The sequence below is a fragment of the Truncatella angustata genome (genome assembly GCF_020726525.1).
Source record: "Truncatella angustata strain MPI-SDFR-AT-0073 chromosome Unknown BKA67scaffold_10, whole genome shotgun sequence".
Lineage (NCBI taxonomy): Eukaryota > Fungi > Ascomycota > Sordariomycetes > Amphisphaeriales > Sporocadaceae > Truncatella > Truncatella angustata.
In genome coordinates this window covers 2,394,462-2,411,485 of record NW_025763390.1, presented here as the reverse complement: position 1 = coordinate 2,411,485, position 17,024 = coordinate 2,394,462, and the positions used below count along the sequence as shown (strand labels likewise).

Here is a 17,024-nt window from a genome sequence, read left to right as displayed (position 1 = left end):
CCAAGTTTGTAGTGCCGGCGATACGTAGTACAGTAACTGCTCTTTATAGGCAAGTGGGAATGCAACAACAACAAAAGGAAGCGAGTTGGCGTCGGGATGCTAATAAAGGTCAAGGCTGTTTGACTGTTGGCTATTGCTGTTGCTTTTGGAGCTGGACTAGCAATAAAGTCGCAGGAGCCGCCTAACCCAAGGTTAGTAGTGGTGGAGGCGGCTATCAGATATGAATCTTCCCTCAACAGCCATCGGGCGCCTCGATAGGTGCATAATATCTCTTAGCCTTCGTAACCTCCATGACCTCCATATACAATCACAGAACCTGCGGTCTTGGGTGATCTACAGGACATATAGTTTAACCATGCACATGCTTGTCTAGCTGCTCGTATTCCGTGAGAAATTACCCAAGGTTTGCATTTCGCTCTTGCCATTGATTGACGCGCAAAGTCGTCTCCTTGCCGTCCAACTTCCCTCCGACCAAACTTACGTCGTACGGCTGCCTGTTTGCTGGCCAACACATTCGGTTTCACGCCAAAGGAAATACAAACCCCCCGAGGAAAACAAGTCTACTCACCCAACCTCTAAATCACCGAGTCTCCAGACATAAGATAAAACATGGACCCAGATCAGTCCAAATTCGCATTGCACGCAGCCGCTCGGGAAGGGAAAGGCAAGTACTCAATCAACCCGGCCAGTGCAAAAGCATGAGTCCATACTAATGGTGTTGTTTCCCGGCCAGTCACTGTGGTTGAGTCCTTATTAAATGTAAATTACCAGAGGACCATGGGTGCCGCAGAATTCGTGTGCTGACCTGGGCCACAGGCCGACCCGAAGCAGGCACGCAAGAAGGATGATGATGGCAGATTGCCCATTCACTGGGCCGCTTCGTCCAACCAACCGGATATAGTTCAGCTGTTGGCACAGCAAAAAGACTTCGACCCTGACATCGAGGTGGGCCATGATAACATCTATTGAGCACCTGCCACTTCATGGCTGCATACTAAATGCCGAAACAGGACGACAGCGGCTGGACACCCTTGATGATTGCGGCAAGTGTCAAGGATGGAGAGAAATTAGTCAGCCTGCTCTTAGGATGGGGCGCCGATGTGAACCAGACGAGTGAGTATCATGTACCAGTGGATATAGGCAGGGACAGCCTGGCTTCATCTTTATAGTTGTTGTACTCTAACATGAATTCAGACAACAGCGGCCAGGTGACATCCACTGCACTCCGGAACCCCCATGCCACCTCACTTACACGAGTTTTAGACTGCCCTACATTTTGTAGCGTCCAAGAACCATATCGAAATCGCTCGTCTGTTATTCAACAATAAACCGCCGTCCTCAGCCAGGGTTAGAGACAAGCGTGGCCAGTATCCACTGCATCGAGCCGCTGCCGTGGGATCGGTGCCTATGATCAACTTGCTGGTCAAGAACAAAAGCCCCCTGAATGCCACTGATAGCACAGGCTATACAGCCCTGCATCATGCTGTCGCGGAGGGTCACGGCAAGTTGCCAAACTTTTATCTTTCGCTCCAGTGTGTACTGATTCGGTGCTAGGTGCTGCTGCTGTAGCCTTGATCAAGGCTGGAGCCGAGACGGACAAGAAAGACGCCGATGGGTTCCTGGCGCTCGATTTGTCTCCTGACAGAGAGGTGAGTCTTCTTCTGTCATGACACGTCTCACCAGCTAAACACATTTTGTGCAAGGTCCGCAAGTACATCGAGCGAGAAGCGGAGAACGAGGGAATTGACTTGTGAATTTATTGATAGATTAGGCGGGTATCTAGGGGTCCTTTCGAGACCACGCTCCAGCGCACCGTGAAAAAAAGAGACCGTGTGATAGTCTAAAGCGCCAGGCCAAACTTACTTGTGTGTGCGCTCGACCAGATCCCTATACATGGCCTTGACGTCTTGGATGTCAGCGCCAAGTTCTTCCACTAGTTCACTCTTCTCTCCGAGCATTTCCAATGTTGTCTGATATCTATCGTTGAGATCCGCGACTTCCTGTTCCAAGGCCTTGACCTTTTCGTTGGCTGATTTTCCTGTCGCTACCTCCTTCATCAAAATGACTATTTCGCCTCGAGCCTCATCTCTCTGGTTGGTGATTCTCGTCAACTCTTCCTTCGCTGCAACCTTTTCACTTTCCAAGCGACGAATGGCAGCACTCATTCTCTCAACAAGCTGCACTGATGGCCCAGCGGCAACAGTTGAAACTGAGACCATGTCCTGAAGAACATTCTGCGGTGAAGTTGGAATTTCTGCACCGTCAAAGATATCCTCTTTGTCAAGCGGATGAGTGGGTGAGGCTATCTGCTCTAAACCCCCAAGAAGCGATGACGGTGTGCCGCCAGAAACCGCAGACGGTATGGAGAATATGGACGGGCGCGGTTGCTGAGAAGGCCGTCGAGCCGACCATGGCCTTTCACCGGGACTGGCGTCGCCGTTACTGGATGGTGCTGACTTGCGAAGCTTTGTCGGAAAGTTTTGCAGGCCAAGATAATCGCTGCTATACGCCCGCTGTGGTGCTGACAATAGAGGTGATGCTGGCCGGCTATTGTTTTGCAAAGCGACCTCGTCTAGCCAAGGTCTTCTTTCCAACCCAGCCTTATCTAGCGAGTCTTGCCTCATGGCCAAACGTTGTTTCTCAACTTCAGCTTTGGCCTCGGCCAGCGCCTTTTCAGCTTCCTCAGCACGTTTGGTTATAGACTCAAGCTGGGCTTGATGTTCTGAGAGATCTTGTTGCACACCAGGCAGCCGAGTCTTTGCTTCCTCTAGTTCCTCTTCCTGGCGTTTGACGCGTGCGGCCTGTCCTGAATTTAGCTTCGTAGCAATGTAGGATGACCTCGAGACGAATACTTACTGCTTCCCGGGCCTTTTTCCTCATTTCGGATTCTCTCCGTAGCGCCTCATCCCTTTCCTTCTCCAAATTCGCTGTCCTCGCTAGTAATGACGCCTCCATACCTTGCCAATTCTCACCAGCTATCGAATATTGCGTCTGCAAAGTCTCAATTTGCCGAAGTAGTTTGGCCTGTGCATCACCGACAGCGCCCGAGGAGGCTTCCTCGGCTGTTGCACGAAGTGCCTCAAGTTTGCTCTCCAAGATTTGCACTTCGCCCTTGAGTTCTAATTCGGCTGCTCTTGCACGCTCTGCTGTCCTCTCAGCCTTCTCACGAAGTTCGTTGGCTACCAACTTGGCTTTGTCTGCTGCCAGGCTTTTTTCGACTTGCATAGCAGCAATAGTGTCTTCTAATTCTTTAACCTTGCGTTGGCTATCTTCCTTGGCTTGGTCGTTCACTTTAGCTGCCATGGTCTTGGCACGTTCAGACTCCTCCTTCAGCTGTGCCTTGAGATCAAATATGATGGCATCCTTGGAGGAGATGGTGGTTTTGGAGCGCTCGACATCCTTTCTGGTCTGTGATATGGTCTTTTGCGCCTCATCATTCGCCTTCTTAAACTCATCAATACTGCGGACAGCATCGCGGAGGGTCACCAATTCGGCTTCGGCCTTCTGACGCCAAATTTTCTGTTCATTGATCTCTTTCTCATCGATGGTGATCTGAGTTCGCAACTTCTTGATCACAGCGCGAAGCTTCTGTTCGTTACCAGCGAGCTTGTTCCCTTCTTCCATCAACTGTGCGACCTGCTGATCCTTTTCGGCCAGTTTCTTCTCCAAACTGCCCGGTGCGGCGTTTGATGCATCCTTTCTAGCGGCTTCAACTGCCTCGCGAGCCAGGTATTGCAATTTGGCTTGCAACGCATCAACCTGTTCTACTTGACTATGCAGTTCCTCTTGGTGTTGGCTTTCTGTAGTTGCCAAAGTTTTTTCTAGCTCCGCAACCCGTTTCTCATAGAGGTCCAGCGAAGAGACGATCTTGTCGCTGGTTTTGACGGAGACCTGTATAGTGTCTTCCTTGGCTGCAGGAGCCATGGTTGGCTCTGATTCCAACGCATGCAGGGGTTCCTCCTGCGTGCTCGACCGGGGGAAACCCATTGCCAAGTTGTTTTCATTGCCTGGGACGTTGGTCTCTTGCAGTTGCTTCTCTTCCATCTTGTTGTCCCCGAGGTCACTTGTTGCGCTCGCTGCACTTGCTGCTTCGTCCTTGGATAGGCTCACTCGTGGACATGCAGTAACAGCAGGTGTCGGAGGATCGTTCCTAGCCAGATCCGAGCTGGGCCGTGGGCTTCGGTTCGCGGACGACAACTCAGCAGATTGTCGCACTGGCGAGGCTTCTGATCTCGGGGATCCCGTACCGGCGGCATTCTTGGCAGCCACGGCCCTTGCCAATCGCTCCTGTAACCTGTCGTTGGCGCTCTTGGATTTTGTCGAGGCGGAGTTAGAGTTAGAGGCAGCGGATGCAGGCCGCGACGGCTGTTGTTTGGTAGTTGAGGTAGGGTCTTCTTCAGCTAGAATAGTATCGAGTCTTGCCTCGACGCCAGCAACGGCTTGTGAGAGGAGGGAACCCCATCTTGATTTGGACGGTGCGGACATGTCGAGCGGGTACGATCATGGGCTGCAGGCGACGTCGCTGGTATTATTGGCGTGGTGCATCGTAAATATAAACAGCTGAGGACTTGTGTAGTTGCGACCGTTGTTTGTTGTCTACTCGTCGTCAAGCCGTAGTGTTACACTCGATAGCAATCGCAGCTTACTCGCGCTGCTGCGTCCGATGCGGCAGACAGTCCGGTCAATGCAGTCTGACTGAAGCAAAAAAAAAAAAAAACAGTCAGAGAAGCGTGGTACGATAGCAATACAGTTGTCAGTGCCTATGCTTACTTGTAAAGCCGAGGCTGGTACTTCGAACGAAGCTCGTTAGCACTAAGTTGTTTGCAGGATGGATCTTGGGCTACGATTTGGTATGGCATGGAAGAGAAAGCATGAGTGCATACTCTGGGTAATACAAGAACTGGGCGGGAGTTTAGAGCACCTAAACACGGTGCTGCTGCTTTTGGTACAAGAACAGATTGCGCAGTCGATCGCGACAGCAGAGCAGCGCCGAACCACCTAACGGTTAGGTTAGTTGGTATATGCGCAGGCTGCAGTATTTCGTGATCGGCTATCGAGATGAAAGGTTACGCTGGCATGAGGCTCACAGCACTAACAGCCACGAAAGGCAAGCATGTACCTGAGGTACTTGAGACGCACACGCCCACTCACACTACGGCGCATATTCAGGATTTAGACGCGCGCCAGTCCAGCACTGCATTGATCCATGTACTCAATCGAGTACCCGACATCTCAATCAGCTAACAACAGCTAGAGTGAATGAAGCCAGCCCCACTAATGGCGAGTGCGGTATGTGGTTATCTCACCGCTGTTTAGCCCCGGTCCTCGAGTCCAGGAACGACATGTCTGTCTGAGCTGCAGCCGAGATAATTGCGTCACTTCAAACAATAACTATATTCCGAGGCTCTCCAGTGCCAAGGTTGCTGGACCCAGGGGGGAGGGGAGACCAAAGAATAAAAAAGACCTACCCAGCGAGTATGGAAATGTGAATGCACTAGAACCAGCAAAACCTCACATCATTCTCTGCACACGTCGCGCCGCGCACAAGTGCCGTCATTGTTCCATTGCGGACCATTTGCGCCTGTCTGCGCATGTGCTTTCCAATCCCGGATTTCCAACTACTACCTACCTCGGTGTACCGGAACCTTCGGTGGTTGGCGGGGCTTGAATGGAGTTGTACAATTCACAGTGGTGAGATCTAATGCTAAGTAATCCCAAGTAGTGGACGAATTCCCGCAGGCCCAGGTTGCGTGCTTCTCCCTCCGTTTGAGTTCGTAGCCATTGCCATTGCCATAACCTTAAGTGCGAGCTCCGACGTGTTCCTCTCTTTCCAGGGGAGCCAGCTCGTTAGCAATCTTTCTACCAGGCAAACCAAGCTGGGTTTCATACGAGGCAACTTCGGTAACATATTCCCATGTACAGCCAGTGACTCCTGCATCAACAGCTGACTTGCAAACTGACCCTCTTCTCTCGCCAAGTCCACCTCATCTGTATCCCAATTCCCGGTTCACGAGGTGCAAAGTAAAAATTTGGCTCTCGCCATCATGTCGGGGTCCATCTTTGGGGCCCTTGCCTTCTCTTACCATGAGCCTCGAGAAGGGTTTTGGGGCGAGAAGACGGTGACACTGAACTTCTGCGAGGAGGACTACGTTATGAGCTACTATTGTGCCGAGCTTTGCAATGTGAGCATTCCGTGCCAGGACTACAGAACCCCGGCAGCGACTAACCTTTGTTACGTACAGACCGTTACGAACATGCTCTTCATCTGGCTTGGCCTAAAGGGAATCCGGGATTGTTTGAAATACGGCCATCCTGCGATTTTTGTTGTGGCGTTCATGGGTTACATGCTAGTTGGAGCGGGCTCGACATTTTTCCATGCCACGCTCAAATATCCGATGCAGCTCGTTGATGAGCTTTCCATGATTTATACGACTTGTCTCATGTGTTATGCGACATTCTCCTACGGTAGATCGCGCTTGTTTTCACTCCTACTTGGTGTTGGCCTCTCAGGCCTCTCATGGTACATCACGGCAAGATACTACCAGACGAAAGATGCCCAATTTCATCAGGACGCGTACGGTGTTCTGACGGCTGTGGTTGTCTTTTCCAACATGTGGATCATAGAGAAGACTGTCCGGCCAGCCTTGAGGAGACGGCAGGAAGAACGGTCGCCCAGCTCGGGCGTGCCGCCGGCCGATGCAATTGTCAGGGAGATGTGGATCATGGTTGCAACTGGTGCGTACGACGGGCTGATCGCTGGGTGGTGTTTCTAGTGACTAACGGACACCACGTCAAGGTCTCACGGTGTTTTTGGGAGGATTCCTGATCTGGAATCTCGACAACGTCTACTGCAACACAATCCGTAGATGGAGACATGACATTGGACTTCCCTGGGCAGTTGTCCTAGAGGGGCACGCTTGGTGGCATCTGATGACTGGGCTGGGAGGTGAGTTGATCTTCCCACTGCCCTAAATAGGGCCTGCTTGTGTATGCTGGAGATGATGGCTCTTGCTGGGTAGGCCAAGCTGACACGATGTCTAAAGCGTATTACTACATCACGTGGAGGGTCTGGATACACCGTTGTTTGGATGGCGACGAAGACAAATACCGACTAAGCTGGCCTTCTGTCTTTTCCATGCCCGACGTGGTTGCTGCGGCAGATGTACCAGTCCATGGAAATGGAAAGAGGGCCGATTGAGACAGGAATGCCGCAGGCTATAAATCCCGAGCGCCGTCGCGCGCGCTTACTCCAGTAGGTATGGAGTCTGGACCACGACGAAATGGTAAAGTCTGAAAGCCAAACAAGTACACAACAGACAATGTGCCTTGGCCCCGAGTAGACGATGGGAGTGCTCAACGGTGGTCTTGGGGCTCAATTCAATTGGTCCAGTTGAGGATCTATAAGTAACCAAGTAATCCACAATGCAGCGGCAAGATCCCGATTCTGATGGTTCAAGATGAGACATGGGGCCTCGGGGCAATTCAGGGCACATGGTTGATGAGCCACACAGCGAACCCAGCATGTTGAGAATAATGTATTTATCAGGCCTTCATAGGTATCCCAATCCGGATAAAGACACAAAACCCCCGCACGTGGGAGAAAACCAGGGAATTAACCATACTGCAGCAACGGTTATTTCTCATTGCCAAGGTACTCAATAGAAACTCCCCGATTAGAATACGTGTAAGCGTTGACTCCAACTTGCGCGAACCAAGCGGCCAACCCTGGCAGTTAGATATATATGGTGTTATCGGGGGATCGACATGTGACTTATTACTTATATGTTGCATGCATAATTTCATAAATGTACCTACCTACCTACTGTAAGTAAGCAATTGCAGCGCCCCGTACAGGGAGGACGGTTCAGCTGGGAACCGCGCAACAAAAGTTAGAAGACCCACCAGTTACCTCACGGGCTGCTGCACCTTCCAGCCTCCACTGACCGGACAGGGAGATGGAGCATTGACTCAACCTTTAATCCGTGCAGGAGGTACCTCACTGTTTGTCAAGTTAAGCCAATCTCTCCAGTCCCCCATGAGACTTCGATAAGGACATCCCATACCTACCTGCTTAAATCCTCCAGGGTAGCGTTTTGCATCTGCATCTCTGCATCTTGGATCTGTCTCTGTCTCTGTCTCAGCGTCTGCCGCCCCAGCGTCTGCCTCTGCGTTGCCTCGTGTTTCGTTTCGTTGCTTGCGTACCTTGAAAGCAGGTAAAGCTGGCACTTGCGCCCTGCACTGCACTGCGCTTCACTTTGTGGTTCCGCCGCCGCCGCCGCCGCCCCCCAATCCATTCGTAACCGGCAAAGTGTGGCATGACGTTGCTCTCGATTCCCGACAATCACGGAGTTGCTCGGCCACGTCGCTGCTGTATAGTGTTGTTTGTTGGAGTTTAGGGGCAGAGAAATCCCACACCTCCAAGTATTGATCACGTATCTGAAGGCGTCCAACACGGGCACCTACCTGCCTTGGAATACGATACAGCATACTTTGCGGCCTCTCACGGCAATAATACGACGTCAACGGCGCGCCGCACTTGCAATCCCGACCAAGCCGGAAACATGGGGTTCCTCGGCGTCTACCAGGCCATATACGACTATGAGCCTCAGGGTGAGGGCGAGCTTGCCATCAAGGAAGGCGACGTCCTCTATCTTTTGGAGAAAGACGGCGATGATGATTGGTGGAAGGCGAAAAAGAAGGCCAACGCCGACGACGAGGATGAGCCTTCAGGCTTGATCCCCAACAATTATGTTGAAGAGGTACTAACATGTCCATCCTGATTCTGATTCTAAACTCGGCTCGACTCTAATGCTAATGCGCCGCAATACAACAGGCTCCCATCATCTGTCAAGCCCGCGCACTTTACGACTATACTCGCCAGACTGACGAAGAGATATCCTTTTCCGAAGACGCGAAACTACAGGTTTACGACAATTCCGATCCTGACTGGATCCTCGTAGGAACCGACGGCGATTTCGGCTTTGCTCCGGCCAACTATATTGACATGGGAGAGAGCGCCGCCGAACCCGAACCTGCGCCAGAACCGGAACCTCGCTCCCAACCTGAGCGTGCATCTGTGCCCATGCCCGCGCCCGCAGCTCCACCGTTGCCACCCTCCCTTCCCACTCGTCCAGCTGTGCACGATGAGGTGGAAGAGGATGAGGACGAGGAACCACAGAGCCCACCACTGCCCACGCGCCAGCCCTCTATCGCTTCCGAGGTGAGCCCAGCCACAGCCACGCCCGCAGCCGCGCTGGCCGGTGTCATGTCAGGCAGAACTTCCAGAAGAGCCGCTACTCCTCCGCCCATCGCCGTGCCGCCACGCCGACAAAATCTCTCCGAGGACTCTGGAGATGAGCCTAGCCCAGCACTGCCGGTTCGCCCGAGGTCTCAATCAACCATTTCAAACGACCAATCACATGCATCTCCACCCCAAAGGACCGCTAGTCGTAGACATAGGGATATCGACGACGAAGTCCCAGAGGGTTCCTACGGCCAAATCGCCCCCGGCGGTTTTCACATGTACAACATCAACGAGATGGTCTCAGTCATGGGCAAGAAAAAGAAGATGCCTACCACCCTGGGCGTTAACCTGAAGACCGGGCTTATCCTCATAGCCCCCGAGCGAGCTACTGACGGCCCAACCCAGGAGTGGTCTGCCGATAAGATGACCCATTATTCACGCGAGGGCAAGCATGTCTTCCTTGAGTTGGTCCGGCCGAGCAGAAGCATCGACTTCCATGCCGGTGCCAAAGACACTGCCGCCGAGATCGTGAGCGCACTGGGCGAAATCGCTGGCGCCATACGAGCTGAAGGTCTCCGTGAAGTGATCATGGCTGGAACGGGCCAGACTGCCCAAAGGAAGGGAATCATTCTCTATGATTTCATGGCTCAGGGAGACGATGAAGTCACCGTGGCCATTGGCGATGAGGTTGTAGTCGTTGACGACAGTAAGAGCGAGGAGTGGTGGCAGGTTCGCCGCCTCAAGAACGGCAAGCAAGGCGTCGTCCCCAGCAGCTATATCGAGATCACCGAGACTCTTGCATCCCCCATGACGTCGTCTACAGCTGGTATTAATGCCGGCCGTTCTACAGTTGCCCAGAACCGGCTCGAAGAAGAGCGCTTGACAAAGGAGGCTATAAAGAGGGACCAAAAAGCAGCAGAGGTAGGACCTGGAATGCGTTTGCCCGACAGAAAAAGTAGTTTGTCGGCTGTAGACAGTAGTAACCATTTTGGCCAGCAGCGAAGCAAACAAAACGGTCGATCTGATGCCACCGGCAGCAAGTCCTCCTCGGGCAAGTCGAGTCAGTCTTTCCAAACCCCCTGGATCCCTACATGCTACGTAACCATGTTGCTCACTTCTCACTAGAACCCGATCCTCTCAAGGTCCGTATATGGACGGACCGGAGCAAGTCTTTCAGCGTCGAGGCCCAGTTCCTCGGTGTTAAGGATGGCAAAATTAATCTGCACAAGGTGAACGGCGTTAAAATTGCTGTCCCAGTTGTCAAAATGTCCGTCAAAGATCTTGAATATGTCGAACTAATTACTGGTATATCCCTGGATGAACATAGGCCCTTGTCTGATATCAAGCGGGCACAGTCCCAAAGAAAACAAGCCATCAAGGATGAGGTCCCGTCAAGGGCTGGCGCCTCCGTCGAAGCACCCAAGCCCGAGTACGATTGGTTCCAATTCTTCTTATCATGTGATGTTGCAGTCGGACTCTGTGAACGATACGCTCAGTCGTTCACTAAGGATTCGATGGATGAGACTGTACTGCCCGATGTGGACGCCAGCGTGCTTCGGAACCTTGGTCTCCGCGAGGGCGATATTATCAAAGTAATGCGGTACCTGGATAAGAAATACGGGCGGGATGGCAAGAAGCGGAATGTCAGCTTTGCCGGCGATGACGATGGGGAGGGCAGTGGCCAAGGAGGACTCTTTTCTGGTCCTGGAGGAACCCTTCGAAACAACACTCGAAAAGGACGTCCCACTCCCACCGTTGAAACAAACAACACTATTGATCTCAAGGCATTCTCACAGCAAAAGGACGCAAGTGCAGATAGTACGACACCTTCTCCGGTCGGTGGGAGGTCGAAGGCAGCCGATAGGGGTGCAGCTGGAGGCTTCGATGACGATGCTTGGGATGTCAAACCGTCCAAGCAGCCAGAAACTACAGCTAAGCCTTCTGCAGCACCAGCGTCCGCTCCGGAATCCAAACCCGCTGCTCAGGAGTCTGCACCCACGCAAGCAATGCTTGATCTCTCGCTACTTTCAAAACCGTTGGAGCCAGAAAAGATCCAGCCTGTCCAACCTCCTCAAATTGTGCAGCCGCCTCCACAGCCTGTACTGCAGCAGCAGCCCGTGGCGACGCAAGCTCAACAGGGGGCCTCGCCAGCATTCTTTACAGGACTAGCCCAACAACAGACAGGTCTTGCTCAGCAGCAGACAGGCGTCGCCGCAATGCCTACCGGGCAACCATTAGGGTTAGGACTTGCCGGCAGTCGCCAGCGGCCTTTGGCTCCTCAGATGACACAAGGCCAGTCTGGACTCGTAGCTCCTCCGCCGCCCTCTCGTCCCCTTTCCGCTCCACAATCGGCGCAGCCCAGCGGCTTCGCACCGCCACCCCTGCAACCCCAGATGACAGGCATTGCTCCTCTAGGCCAAAGTCTGAATGACCTCGGTCAGCAAAGACTGCAGCAGCAGCAGCAACAGCCATTCATGACTGGGTTCCAGCCACAACCAACTGGACAAAGCATGGTGGGGTTCACTGCTGGGTCTGGCATACAACAACCTATGCAAATGCAGCCAACAGGATTTATGCCTGGTCAGTTCATGCAACCTAACATGACCGGTGCCACGCCAATGCAACAAAGTCCCTTCGCCGATCAACGTTCACAACAATTCTCACCTATGCAAAATCAGCCTACTGGGTTCCCGACCGCTTTTAGTGCTGGCCAACAACAGTTTCCGCAGCCAACCGGTACCGTTAACCAGTACCTCCCACCAGCTTTGGAGCCCCAACGAACGGGATTGCCACAAATGCAGACCGGACTCCAGCCCCAGCAGACTGGGTTTGGCGGAAGCTTTGGTCAGGGCTTTAACTCGGGTCTAAATAATCAAACGACGCAGGCTGCCCCCATCGCACCTCTACAGCCGCAACAGACCGGACCGGCACCCCCCGTACGGTTTGGTGTCCCTGACAAGATTCAACCTCAGGCAACGGGACGCCGTGCGAATCTCGCACAAGCTAGTAAGTGTTTCTTGTCCACCATGTGTAGTGCATTCCTTACTAACCCACCACAGCCCCGCAAAATCCCTTTGGGTTTTAGCGTCTTGGGTTTAGTATCATTATTCCACCGCCAATGTTGCGGGAGGCCAGGAAGGCATGACCGCTTCGTTAGACTTGAGGAAGCTGCCTTCTTTGAGCTTATATTAGTCTAGCCCGTCGCTCCAATGATACTACAAACGACTCGACTATGGGTTGACCAATTGAACAGAAGCACAGGCCACCAGGCGGTCGCCATGTGAAGATGAAGGGACGATCTTGGATTACGATAAAGACGTGCCGAACGCTTGGACACTAAAACTAAGCATAATCTCAGCCCATTGATGTTTATTTTACTTGGGTCAAACGCTGGGCCAAGCGGCGGATGCTTGACCGTACATAACACTATATATAATACTACATTGCCATGTCGGTATCTTCGATTCCTGCACTGCCAACATCATGTTTTCCCTCCTGCCGACAACCAAATCGCAGTGTCTGATGCCAAAGGTTTCACTCGTCAGAATGATCAGTATCATGGCTGACTTTTATGTATGTTCGAGATGCTCGTGTTTCGATGGCAGCCCGTGGGGCGCAAAGCGGCACCAAATCAATAGCCAAACATCTCACGGTTAAGATGAGTCGATGTGTGTTTCAAGAGTCCCGAAGCCGACCTGGAGCATGCAAAAAGCATTGATGCCAAAACACAGGTCAAAATGGCGGCGTCTGTGCGGGAAAGCTACTCCTCGACGCACTGTCGGGCCCTTGCGATCAGACTACGACGCCATGTCCGCAGCTTACCCTGCGACCCCGGATTCAAATCGCATACTGATCGGCGGACGAACCTGGAGTAGAGAGACCATGAAAATGTGAACGTCATGCTCCGTGGTCACGCGTGAGAGTGCCTAGATTGCGATGAAATGGCTGCTTTCAGACCGAACCAGTGTTTGAAGGCAATATCGAAACGCCCAAGCCCTCAGTAATTCCTCGAGAGGCGCAGAAAGGTCAGACGAAGGCATGTTCGGTCGACGATACACAAAATGGAACCCGTGTTGTGAGACTGGTCTTGTGTATATTAGACTGGCCTTGTCCATGCCTTTTTCTCAAGCCAAGATTGCCCTCCCGTTCTGCAAGCAACGTTGCCATTTCGTCTCTTTCTCATTAATCCTTTCTATAATCTTCTAGTCCGTTATCGTAATAAACAGTCGTCTTTCCCAAGATGCAGTACTCATTCGTCTCTGCTGCGCTGGTCGCCTTCCTCGTCACAGCCAATGCTGCACCAGCCTACCATGTCGCTACCCGCGTGGGAACCGTGGCCACCGAGGCAAAAGAAGATCTGGTGAAGCGAGCAAACCCTCTCGACTCTCTGTTAGGTGGTGCCACGGGTGGTGCCACGGGCGGCGCAGGCGGAGCGTGAGTGAGTCGAGTTTATTGATAGTAACATGCACTGACACGCGACCCAGCACCGGAGGACTCGATTCGCTCCTCGGTGGCCTGACTGGAGGCGCCACGGCTGGAGCCGGCGCTGCAGGAGGTGCGACTGGGGGGCTCGATAGCCTCCTCGGCGGCCTCGCCAAGAAGCAGGTGGATGTCGGTTCGCTCCTCGGAGGTCTGACCGGAGGTGCCAAAGCCGGTGCCGGTGCCGGTGCCGCGTAAGTATTCACTGATAAGCAAGGTGCTCCTCATGGTGAAGGAGATGCTGGTGCTAACCTCCGTGTGCATAGCGGTGGCGCAACTGGAGGCCTCGACCAGTTGCTTGGTGGTTTAACGGGAGGTGCTGCAGCAGGTGGCGCCGCAGGAGGTGCAACAGGAGGGCTTGACAGCCTCCTCGGCGGCCTTGCCAAGAAGCAGGTTGATAACGAGGTCGACGAGGAGGATGACGGTGAAGACGAGGAAGATGACGAGTGAATTGCTTTGACCAGGACGAGTTTAGATCCTTGCAGGGCGCATCGATGCTTCTTAGTTTATTTTATTTTATATTATTACTTCTGAAAATGGTATAGGGCCGGTCGTACACAATTAACTCCCTTCGGGCCTTCGGGCCTTCGGGAGCCACACATCGTGGTCCTCTGTTAAATACAACCGCCTAAGATCCGTGTGGTTCGTATTTTCATGTGCGTCGCGAAGGGGTATCATTTGGCCGCACATTACTGAATATCGTCAGTATCCCATTTCACAAGCCATCACTTATTGAACAAATACTGATGTTATGTGGAATGGAATAAAGCAGAGCTTACATACTTGGCTTACAATGGGAGGTAAACTTCTAATATCTACTCGTTTAAAGTCCTATCTAACGTTGCTCTTACAAATGTTAGATGCCGGGTGGGGGCTGGTCGACCTCTTCTCCATCCAATATTGTCCCCCTTCGTGGGCGTGTCTTCAGTCCCGAGTTTGTCTCCGTGGCGGTGGTCAATCCGCGGTCGTTCGAAATTGGCTTGTCTTCTGCCTCTTCTTTCTTTGAGGGGCCAAACCTCTTTTGAACGGCCTGGATCATCTTGACGAACCAGTAGAAGTTCAAGGAGTTCAGGGTCAAGTTTGCACCAAGGTATAGTATGCCCAACCACATGGGGACGTGGCTCGACTCGTTCACAAATTGCATGGTCGACTCGTAACGAATGGGGACCGTCAAATTCTGCGCAACCTGGGCCGTGAGTGGGATGTATGAAGGCCTGCTCTGCATGGCGTTCCAAACATCGGAGAAGACTTTGTAAGAGTTGTACGTGCCCCAGACCAGCCGGCAGGAGAAAAAGGTAGCGATGAGGGCGATTCCATTGTAGAACTGGATTTTGGAACCAGTCAGGTTCAGCTTATCACAAAACCAGTGGACGTTGAGAAAGGGGGAGGACAGCTCCCAAAGGATGAACGTGGTGCTGTAGTAGTTGATGAAGGGCCGCTGCAGAGCTATTAGCCAAAAGTAGTCTTTTATGTTTTGTTTTTTGGGCCTTCCGAGAAGGGGGACTTACAAAGCCAAACGAGTAAACAAGTAGTGCGCTGACGGCATGGGCCAGCATACCAAGGCCGAATATGTTCATGTTGGAGACGGTGATGACGAAATCCCAGAGGAAGTAGCCAGTGGCTAGGGCTTGGATCATGGCGATAGCACCGGTATAGCCGTAAACGCGCTCCTGGGGGTCCATTACCCAACGCTCCTCATCAGCAAACATAACCCATAGGGCCAGGGCGTTGATGGTAGAGCTCTGAACGAGAGACACGACGTGCACATCCCAGTTCAACCTCTTGCTCCTGGACAAGCCCTTGTATTGGACAGGGAACAGCCAGTTGGAGGCAAGAGGCGACACTATGACCATGACAAATTGGTAGAAGGCGGCTATTATCAGAATCTCGTGGATGTGCAGCGGCAATGTCGGCAGAGAGAAGTAGTCAGCCCATGGCTGCACAGCCTTGGACAGAGCGGGTATCGGCGCAATAGGGAAAGGGTCCTTCATGGCGACTGGTGTTGATTTTCCGAATGCGTGTTGCTCATATATTCGGGTGCAGGACAGGTGGAAAGGGCGCGGAAAGTAGTCGAAGTATTCGAAGTCCTATAGTTGGAGGCCCAGGGCGGGCAACGCGGAGCGGAGTGTGCTGTTCTATTCTATACACAGGACAAGATCAACTGTTGACTTGCGCAAGATGTTTCTTGACTCGGTTGCAATAGACAGACCGTATGGTCGCTCGTCAGCCGGACAAAGCCTGTAGAGTCGCAAAGAAAGAAAGAGTAGAGAAAGAAAAATAAGAAGGAGAAAACGGAGCCTCCGTCCACTTATGGGCGGTTTAATGGAGGGCAGGCTCTGGGCTGGGCTGCTGGTGTTGGTCTCGTGTCGATCGCCAGACCAAAAAGGGCCTTGGATTCGCTCTTTGGCAAGTCACCAAATACAAGAGTACAGTAATGCTCAATACGTATCAATCAGTTTGGGGGCAACCGTCAAAAGGCACGATGATGTTATTAGAGTTTGTCGACTGCCACTGCCACATGCTTCAGGTCTATCCTGGACAACTGCCCTTGTTACTGCCTTTCCAAGACACATGGCCGAATTTGTTGGGGGGACGCTTGTGACGCGATCTTGGCACCGTGCCCCATATCCATGCCCACGCTTCATGACCCATGCTGAATGCTCAAGTCCAAGTCCAAGTCCAGGGTCTGGTGAGCAGCCGACATTACAGACAGACAGCTCTAAAGATAGCTCTACACCATGCATGCAAGTTAGTATGTATGTAGTTATGTACGGATCCCGTAGATGGAGCGATGGACGGGACGGAGAAGCGGCATTCCAATTCCCCAGTGTCTTTTGCGTTTCACAATCGATAAGGAAATCTTAAGGTTGATCGCTGTGTACCATGTGTATGCGTACACACTGTCTGTGCTGTACTGTATTGTGCTGTGCCGTGTACGGTAGCACTCCCTGTACTTTAATTGAACTCGACTCTTGGTCCCCCCTCAAGCTCAAGGTCCCGTTTCTGATCGCCCTCTGTCCAAGACAGAAGACAAGTTACTACGGACAGTCAATGACATTGGAAGCCGTTCTGCGGATTACACTACGACTCTAGGCCTAACCCGACTTCCTCAAGGCCCACACAAACTGACAACCCCAGGCATCGCCCTGTCAATCATCCAGCTGAGCTGCAAGCACAACACATGCTCTGGTGACACATATCTGCTGTGCACTGAGACACATTTCTTGTTCACCTGATTCGTCGGCTGCGCCCAAATCGCGGCTCCCAACTCGGACCTCCCTACGCTGAAAGCGGTCAGACA

The 17,024-nt window shown here is 52.5% G+C and overlaps 7 protein-coding genes across 7 annotated transcripts; 5 read left to right on the top strand and 2 right to left on the bottom strand.

Annotated features, from left to right (window-relative positions):
- The first annotated feature begins 517 nt into the window (after positions 1-517).
- Positions 518-1,908, top strand: BKA67DRAFT_106617 (ankyrin repeat domain-containing protein). The gene is made up of 8 exons (XM_046094859.1): positions 518-664; positions 734-759; positions 817-945; positions 1,011-1,140; positions 1,195-1,208; positions 1,264-1,501; positions 1,555-1,649; positions 1,704-1,908. Exons 1-8 carry the CDS (start codon positions 610-612, stop codon positions 1,752-1,754), a joined length of 738 nt encoding a protein of 245 aa, XP_045953018.1. The 5' UTR covers positions 518-609; the 3' UTR covers positions 1,755-1,908.
- Positions 1,860-4,485, bottom strand: BKA67DRAFT_525987 (TATA element modulatory factor 1 TATA binding-domain-containing protein; the record flags this gene model as incomplete). The annotated part of the gene is made up of 2 exons (XM_046098713.1): positions 1,860-2,801; positions 2,857-4,485. 2 exons carry the CDS (start codon positions 4,483-4,485, stop codon positions 1,860-1,862), a joined length of 2,571 nt encoding a protein of 856 aa, XP_045953017.1.
- A 1,559-nt stretch (positions 4,486-6,044) lies between these two features.
- BKA67DRAFT_541462 (alkaline dihydroceramidase) lies at positions 6,045-7,198 on the top strand (the record flags this gene model as incomplete). Its single annotated transcript, XM_046100940.1, has 4 exons — positions 6,045-6,182; positions 6,243-6,735; positions 6,797-6,946; positions 7,020-7,198. The coding sequence occupies 4 exons, from the start codon at positions 6,045-6,047 to the stop codon at positions 7,196-7,198; spliced, it is 960 nt and encodes a 319-aa protein (XP_045953016.1).
- Positions 7,199-8,561: 1,363 nt separating this feature from the next.
- On the top strand, positions 8,562-12,329 carry BKA67DRAFT_595683 (uncharacterized protein; the record flags this gene model as incomplete). Its single annotated transcript, XM_046105192.1, has 4 exons — positions 8,562-8,759; positions 8,834-10,304; positions 10,370-12,250; positions 12,304-12,329. The coding sequence occupies 4 exons, from the start codon at positions 8,562-8,564 to the stop codon at positions 12,327-12,329; spliced, it is 3,576 nt and encodes a 1,191-aa protein (XP_045953015.1).
- A 982-nt stretch (positions 12,330-13,311) lies between these two features.
- Positions 13,312-14,324, top strand: BKA67DRAFT_105957 (uncharacterized protein). The gene is made up of 3 exons (XM_046094858.1): positions 13,312-13,678; positions 13,729-13,917; positions 13,990-14,324. Exons 1-3 carry the CDS (start codon positions 13,485-13,487, stop codon positions 14,171-14,173), a joined length of 567 nt encoding a protein of 188 aa, XP_045953014.1. The 5' UTR covers positions 13,312-13,484; the 3' UTR covers positions 14,174-14,324.
- Positions 14,325-14,579: 255 nt separating this feature from the next.
- BKA67DRAFT_664333 (TLC domain-containing protein) lies at positions 14,580-15,714 on the bottom strand (the record flags this gene model as incomplete). The annotated part of the gene is made up of 2 exons (XM_046108359.1): positions 14,580-15,161; positions 15,232-15,714. 2 exons carry the CDS (start codon positions 15,712-15,714, stop codon positions 14,580-14,582), a joined length of 1,065 nt encoding a protein of 354 aa, XP_045953013.1.
- A 159-nt stretch (positions 15,715-15,873) lies between these two features.
- Positions 15,874-16,855, top strand: BKA67DRAFT_105917 (uncharacterized protein). Its single transcript, XM_046094857.1, has one exon. The coding sequence runs from the start codon at positions 16,034-16,036 to the stop codon at positions 16,586-16,588; it is 555 nt and encodes a 184-aa protein (XP_045953012.1). The 5' UTR covers positions 15,874-16,033; the 3' UTR covers positions 16,589-16,855.
- Positions 16,856-17,024: the final 169 nt, after the last annotated feature.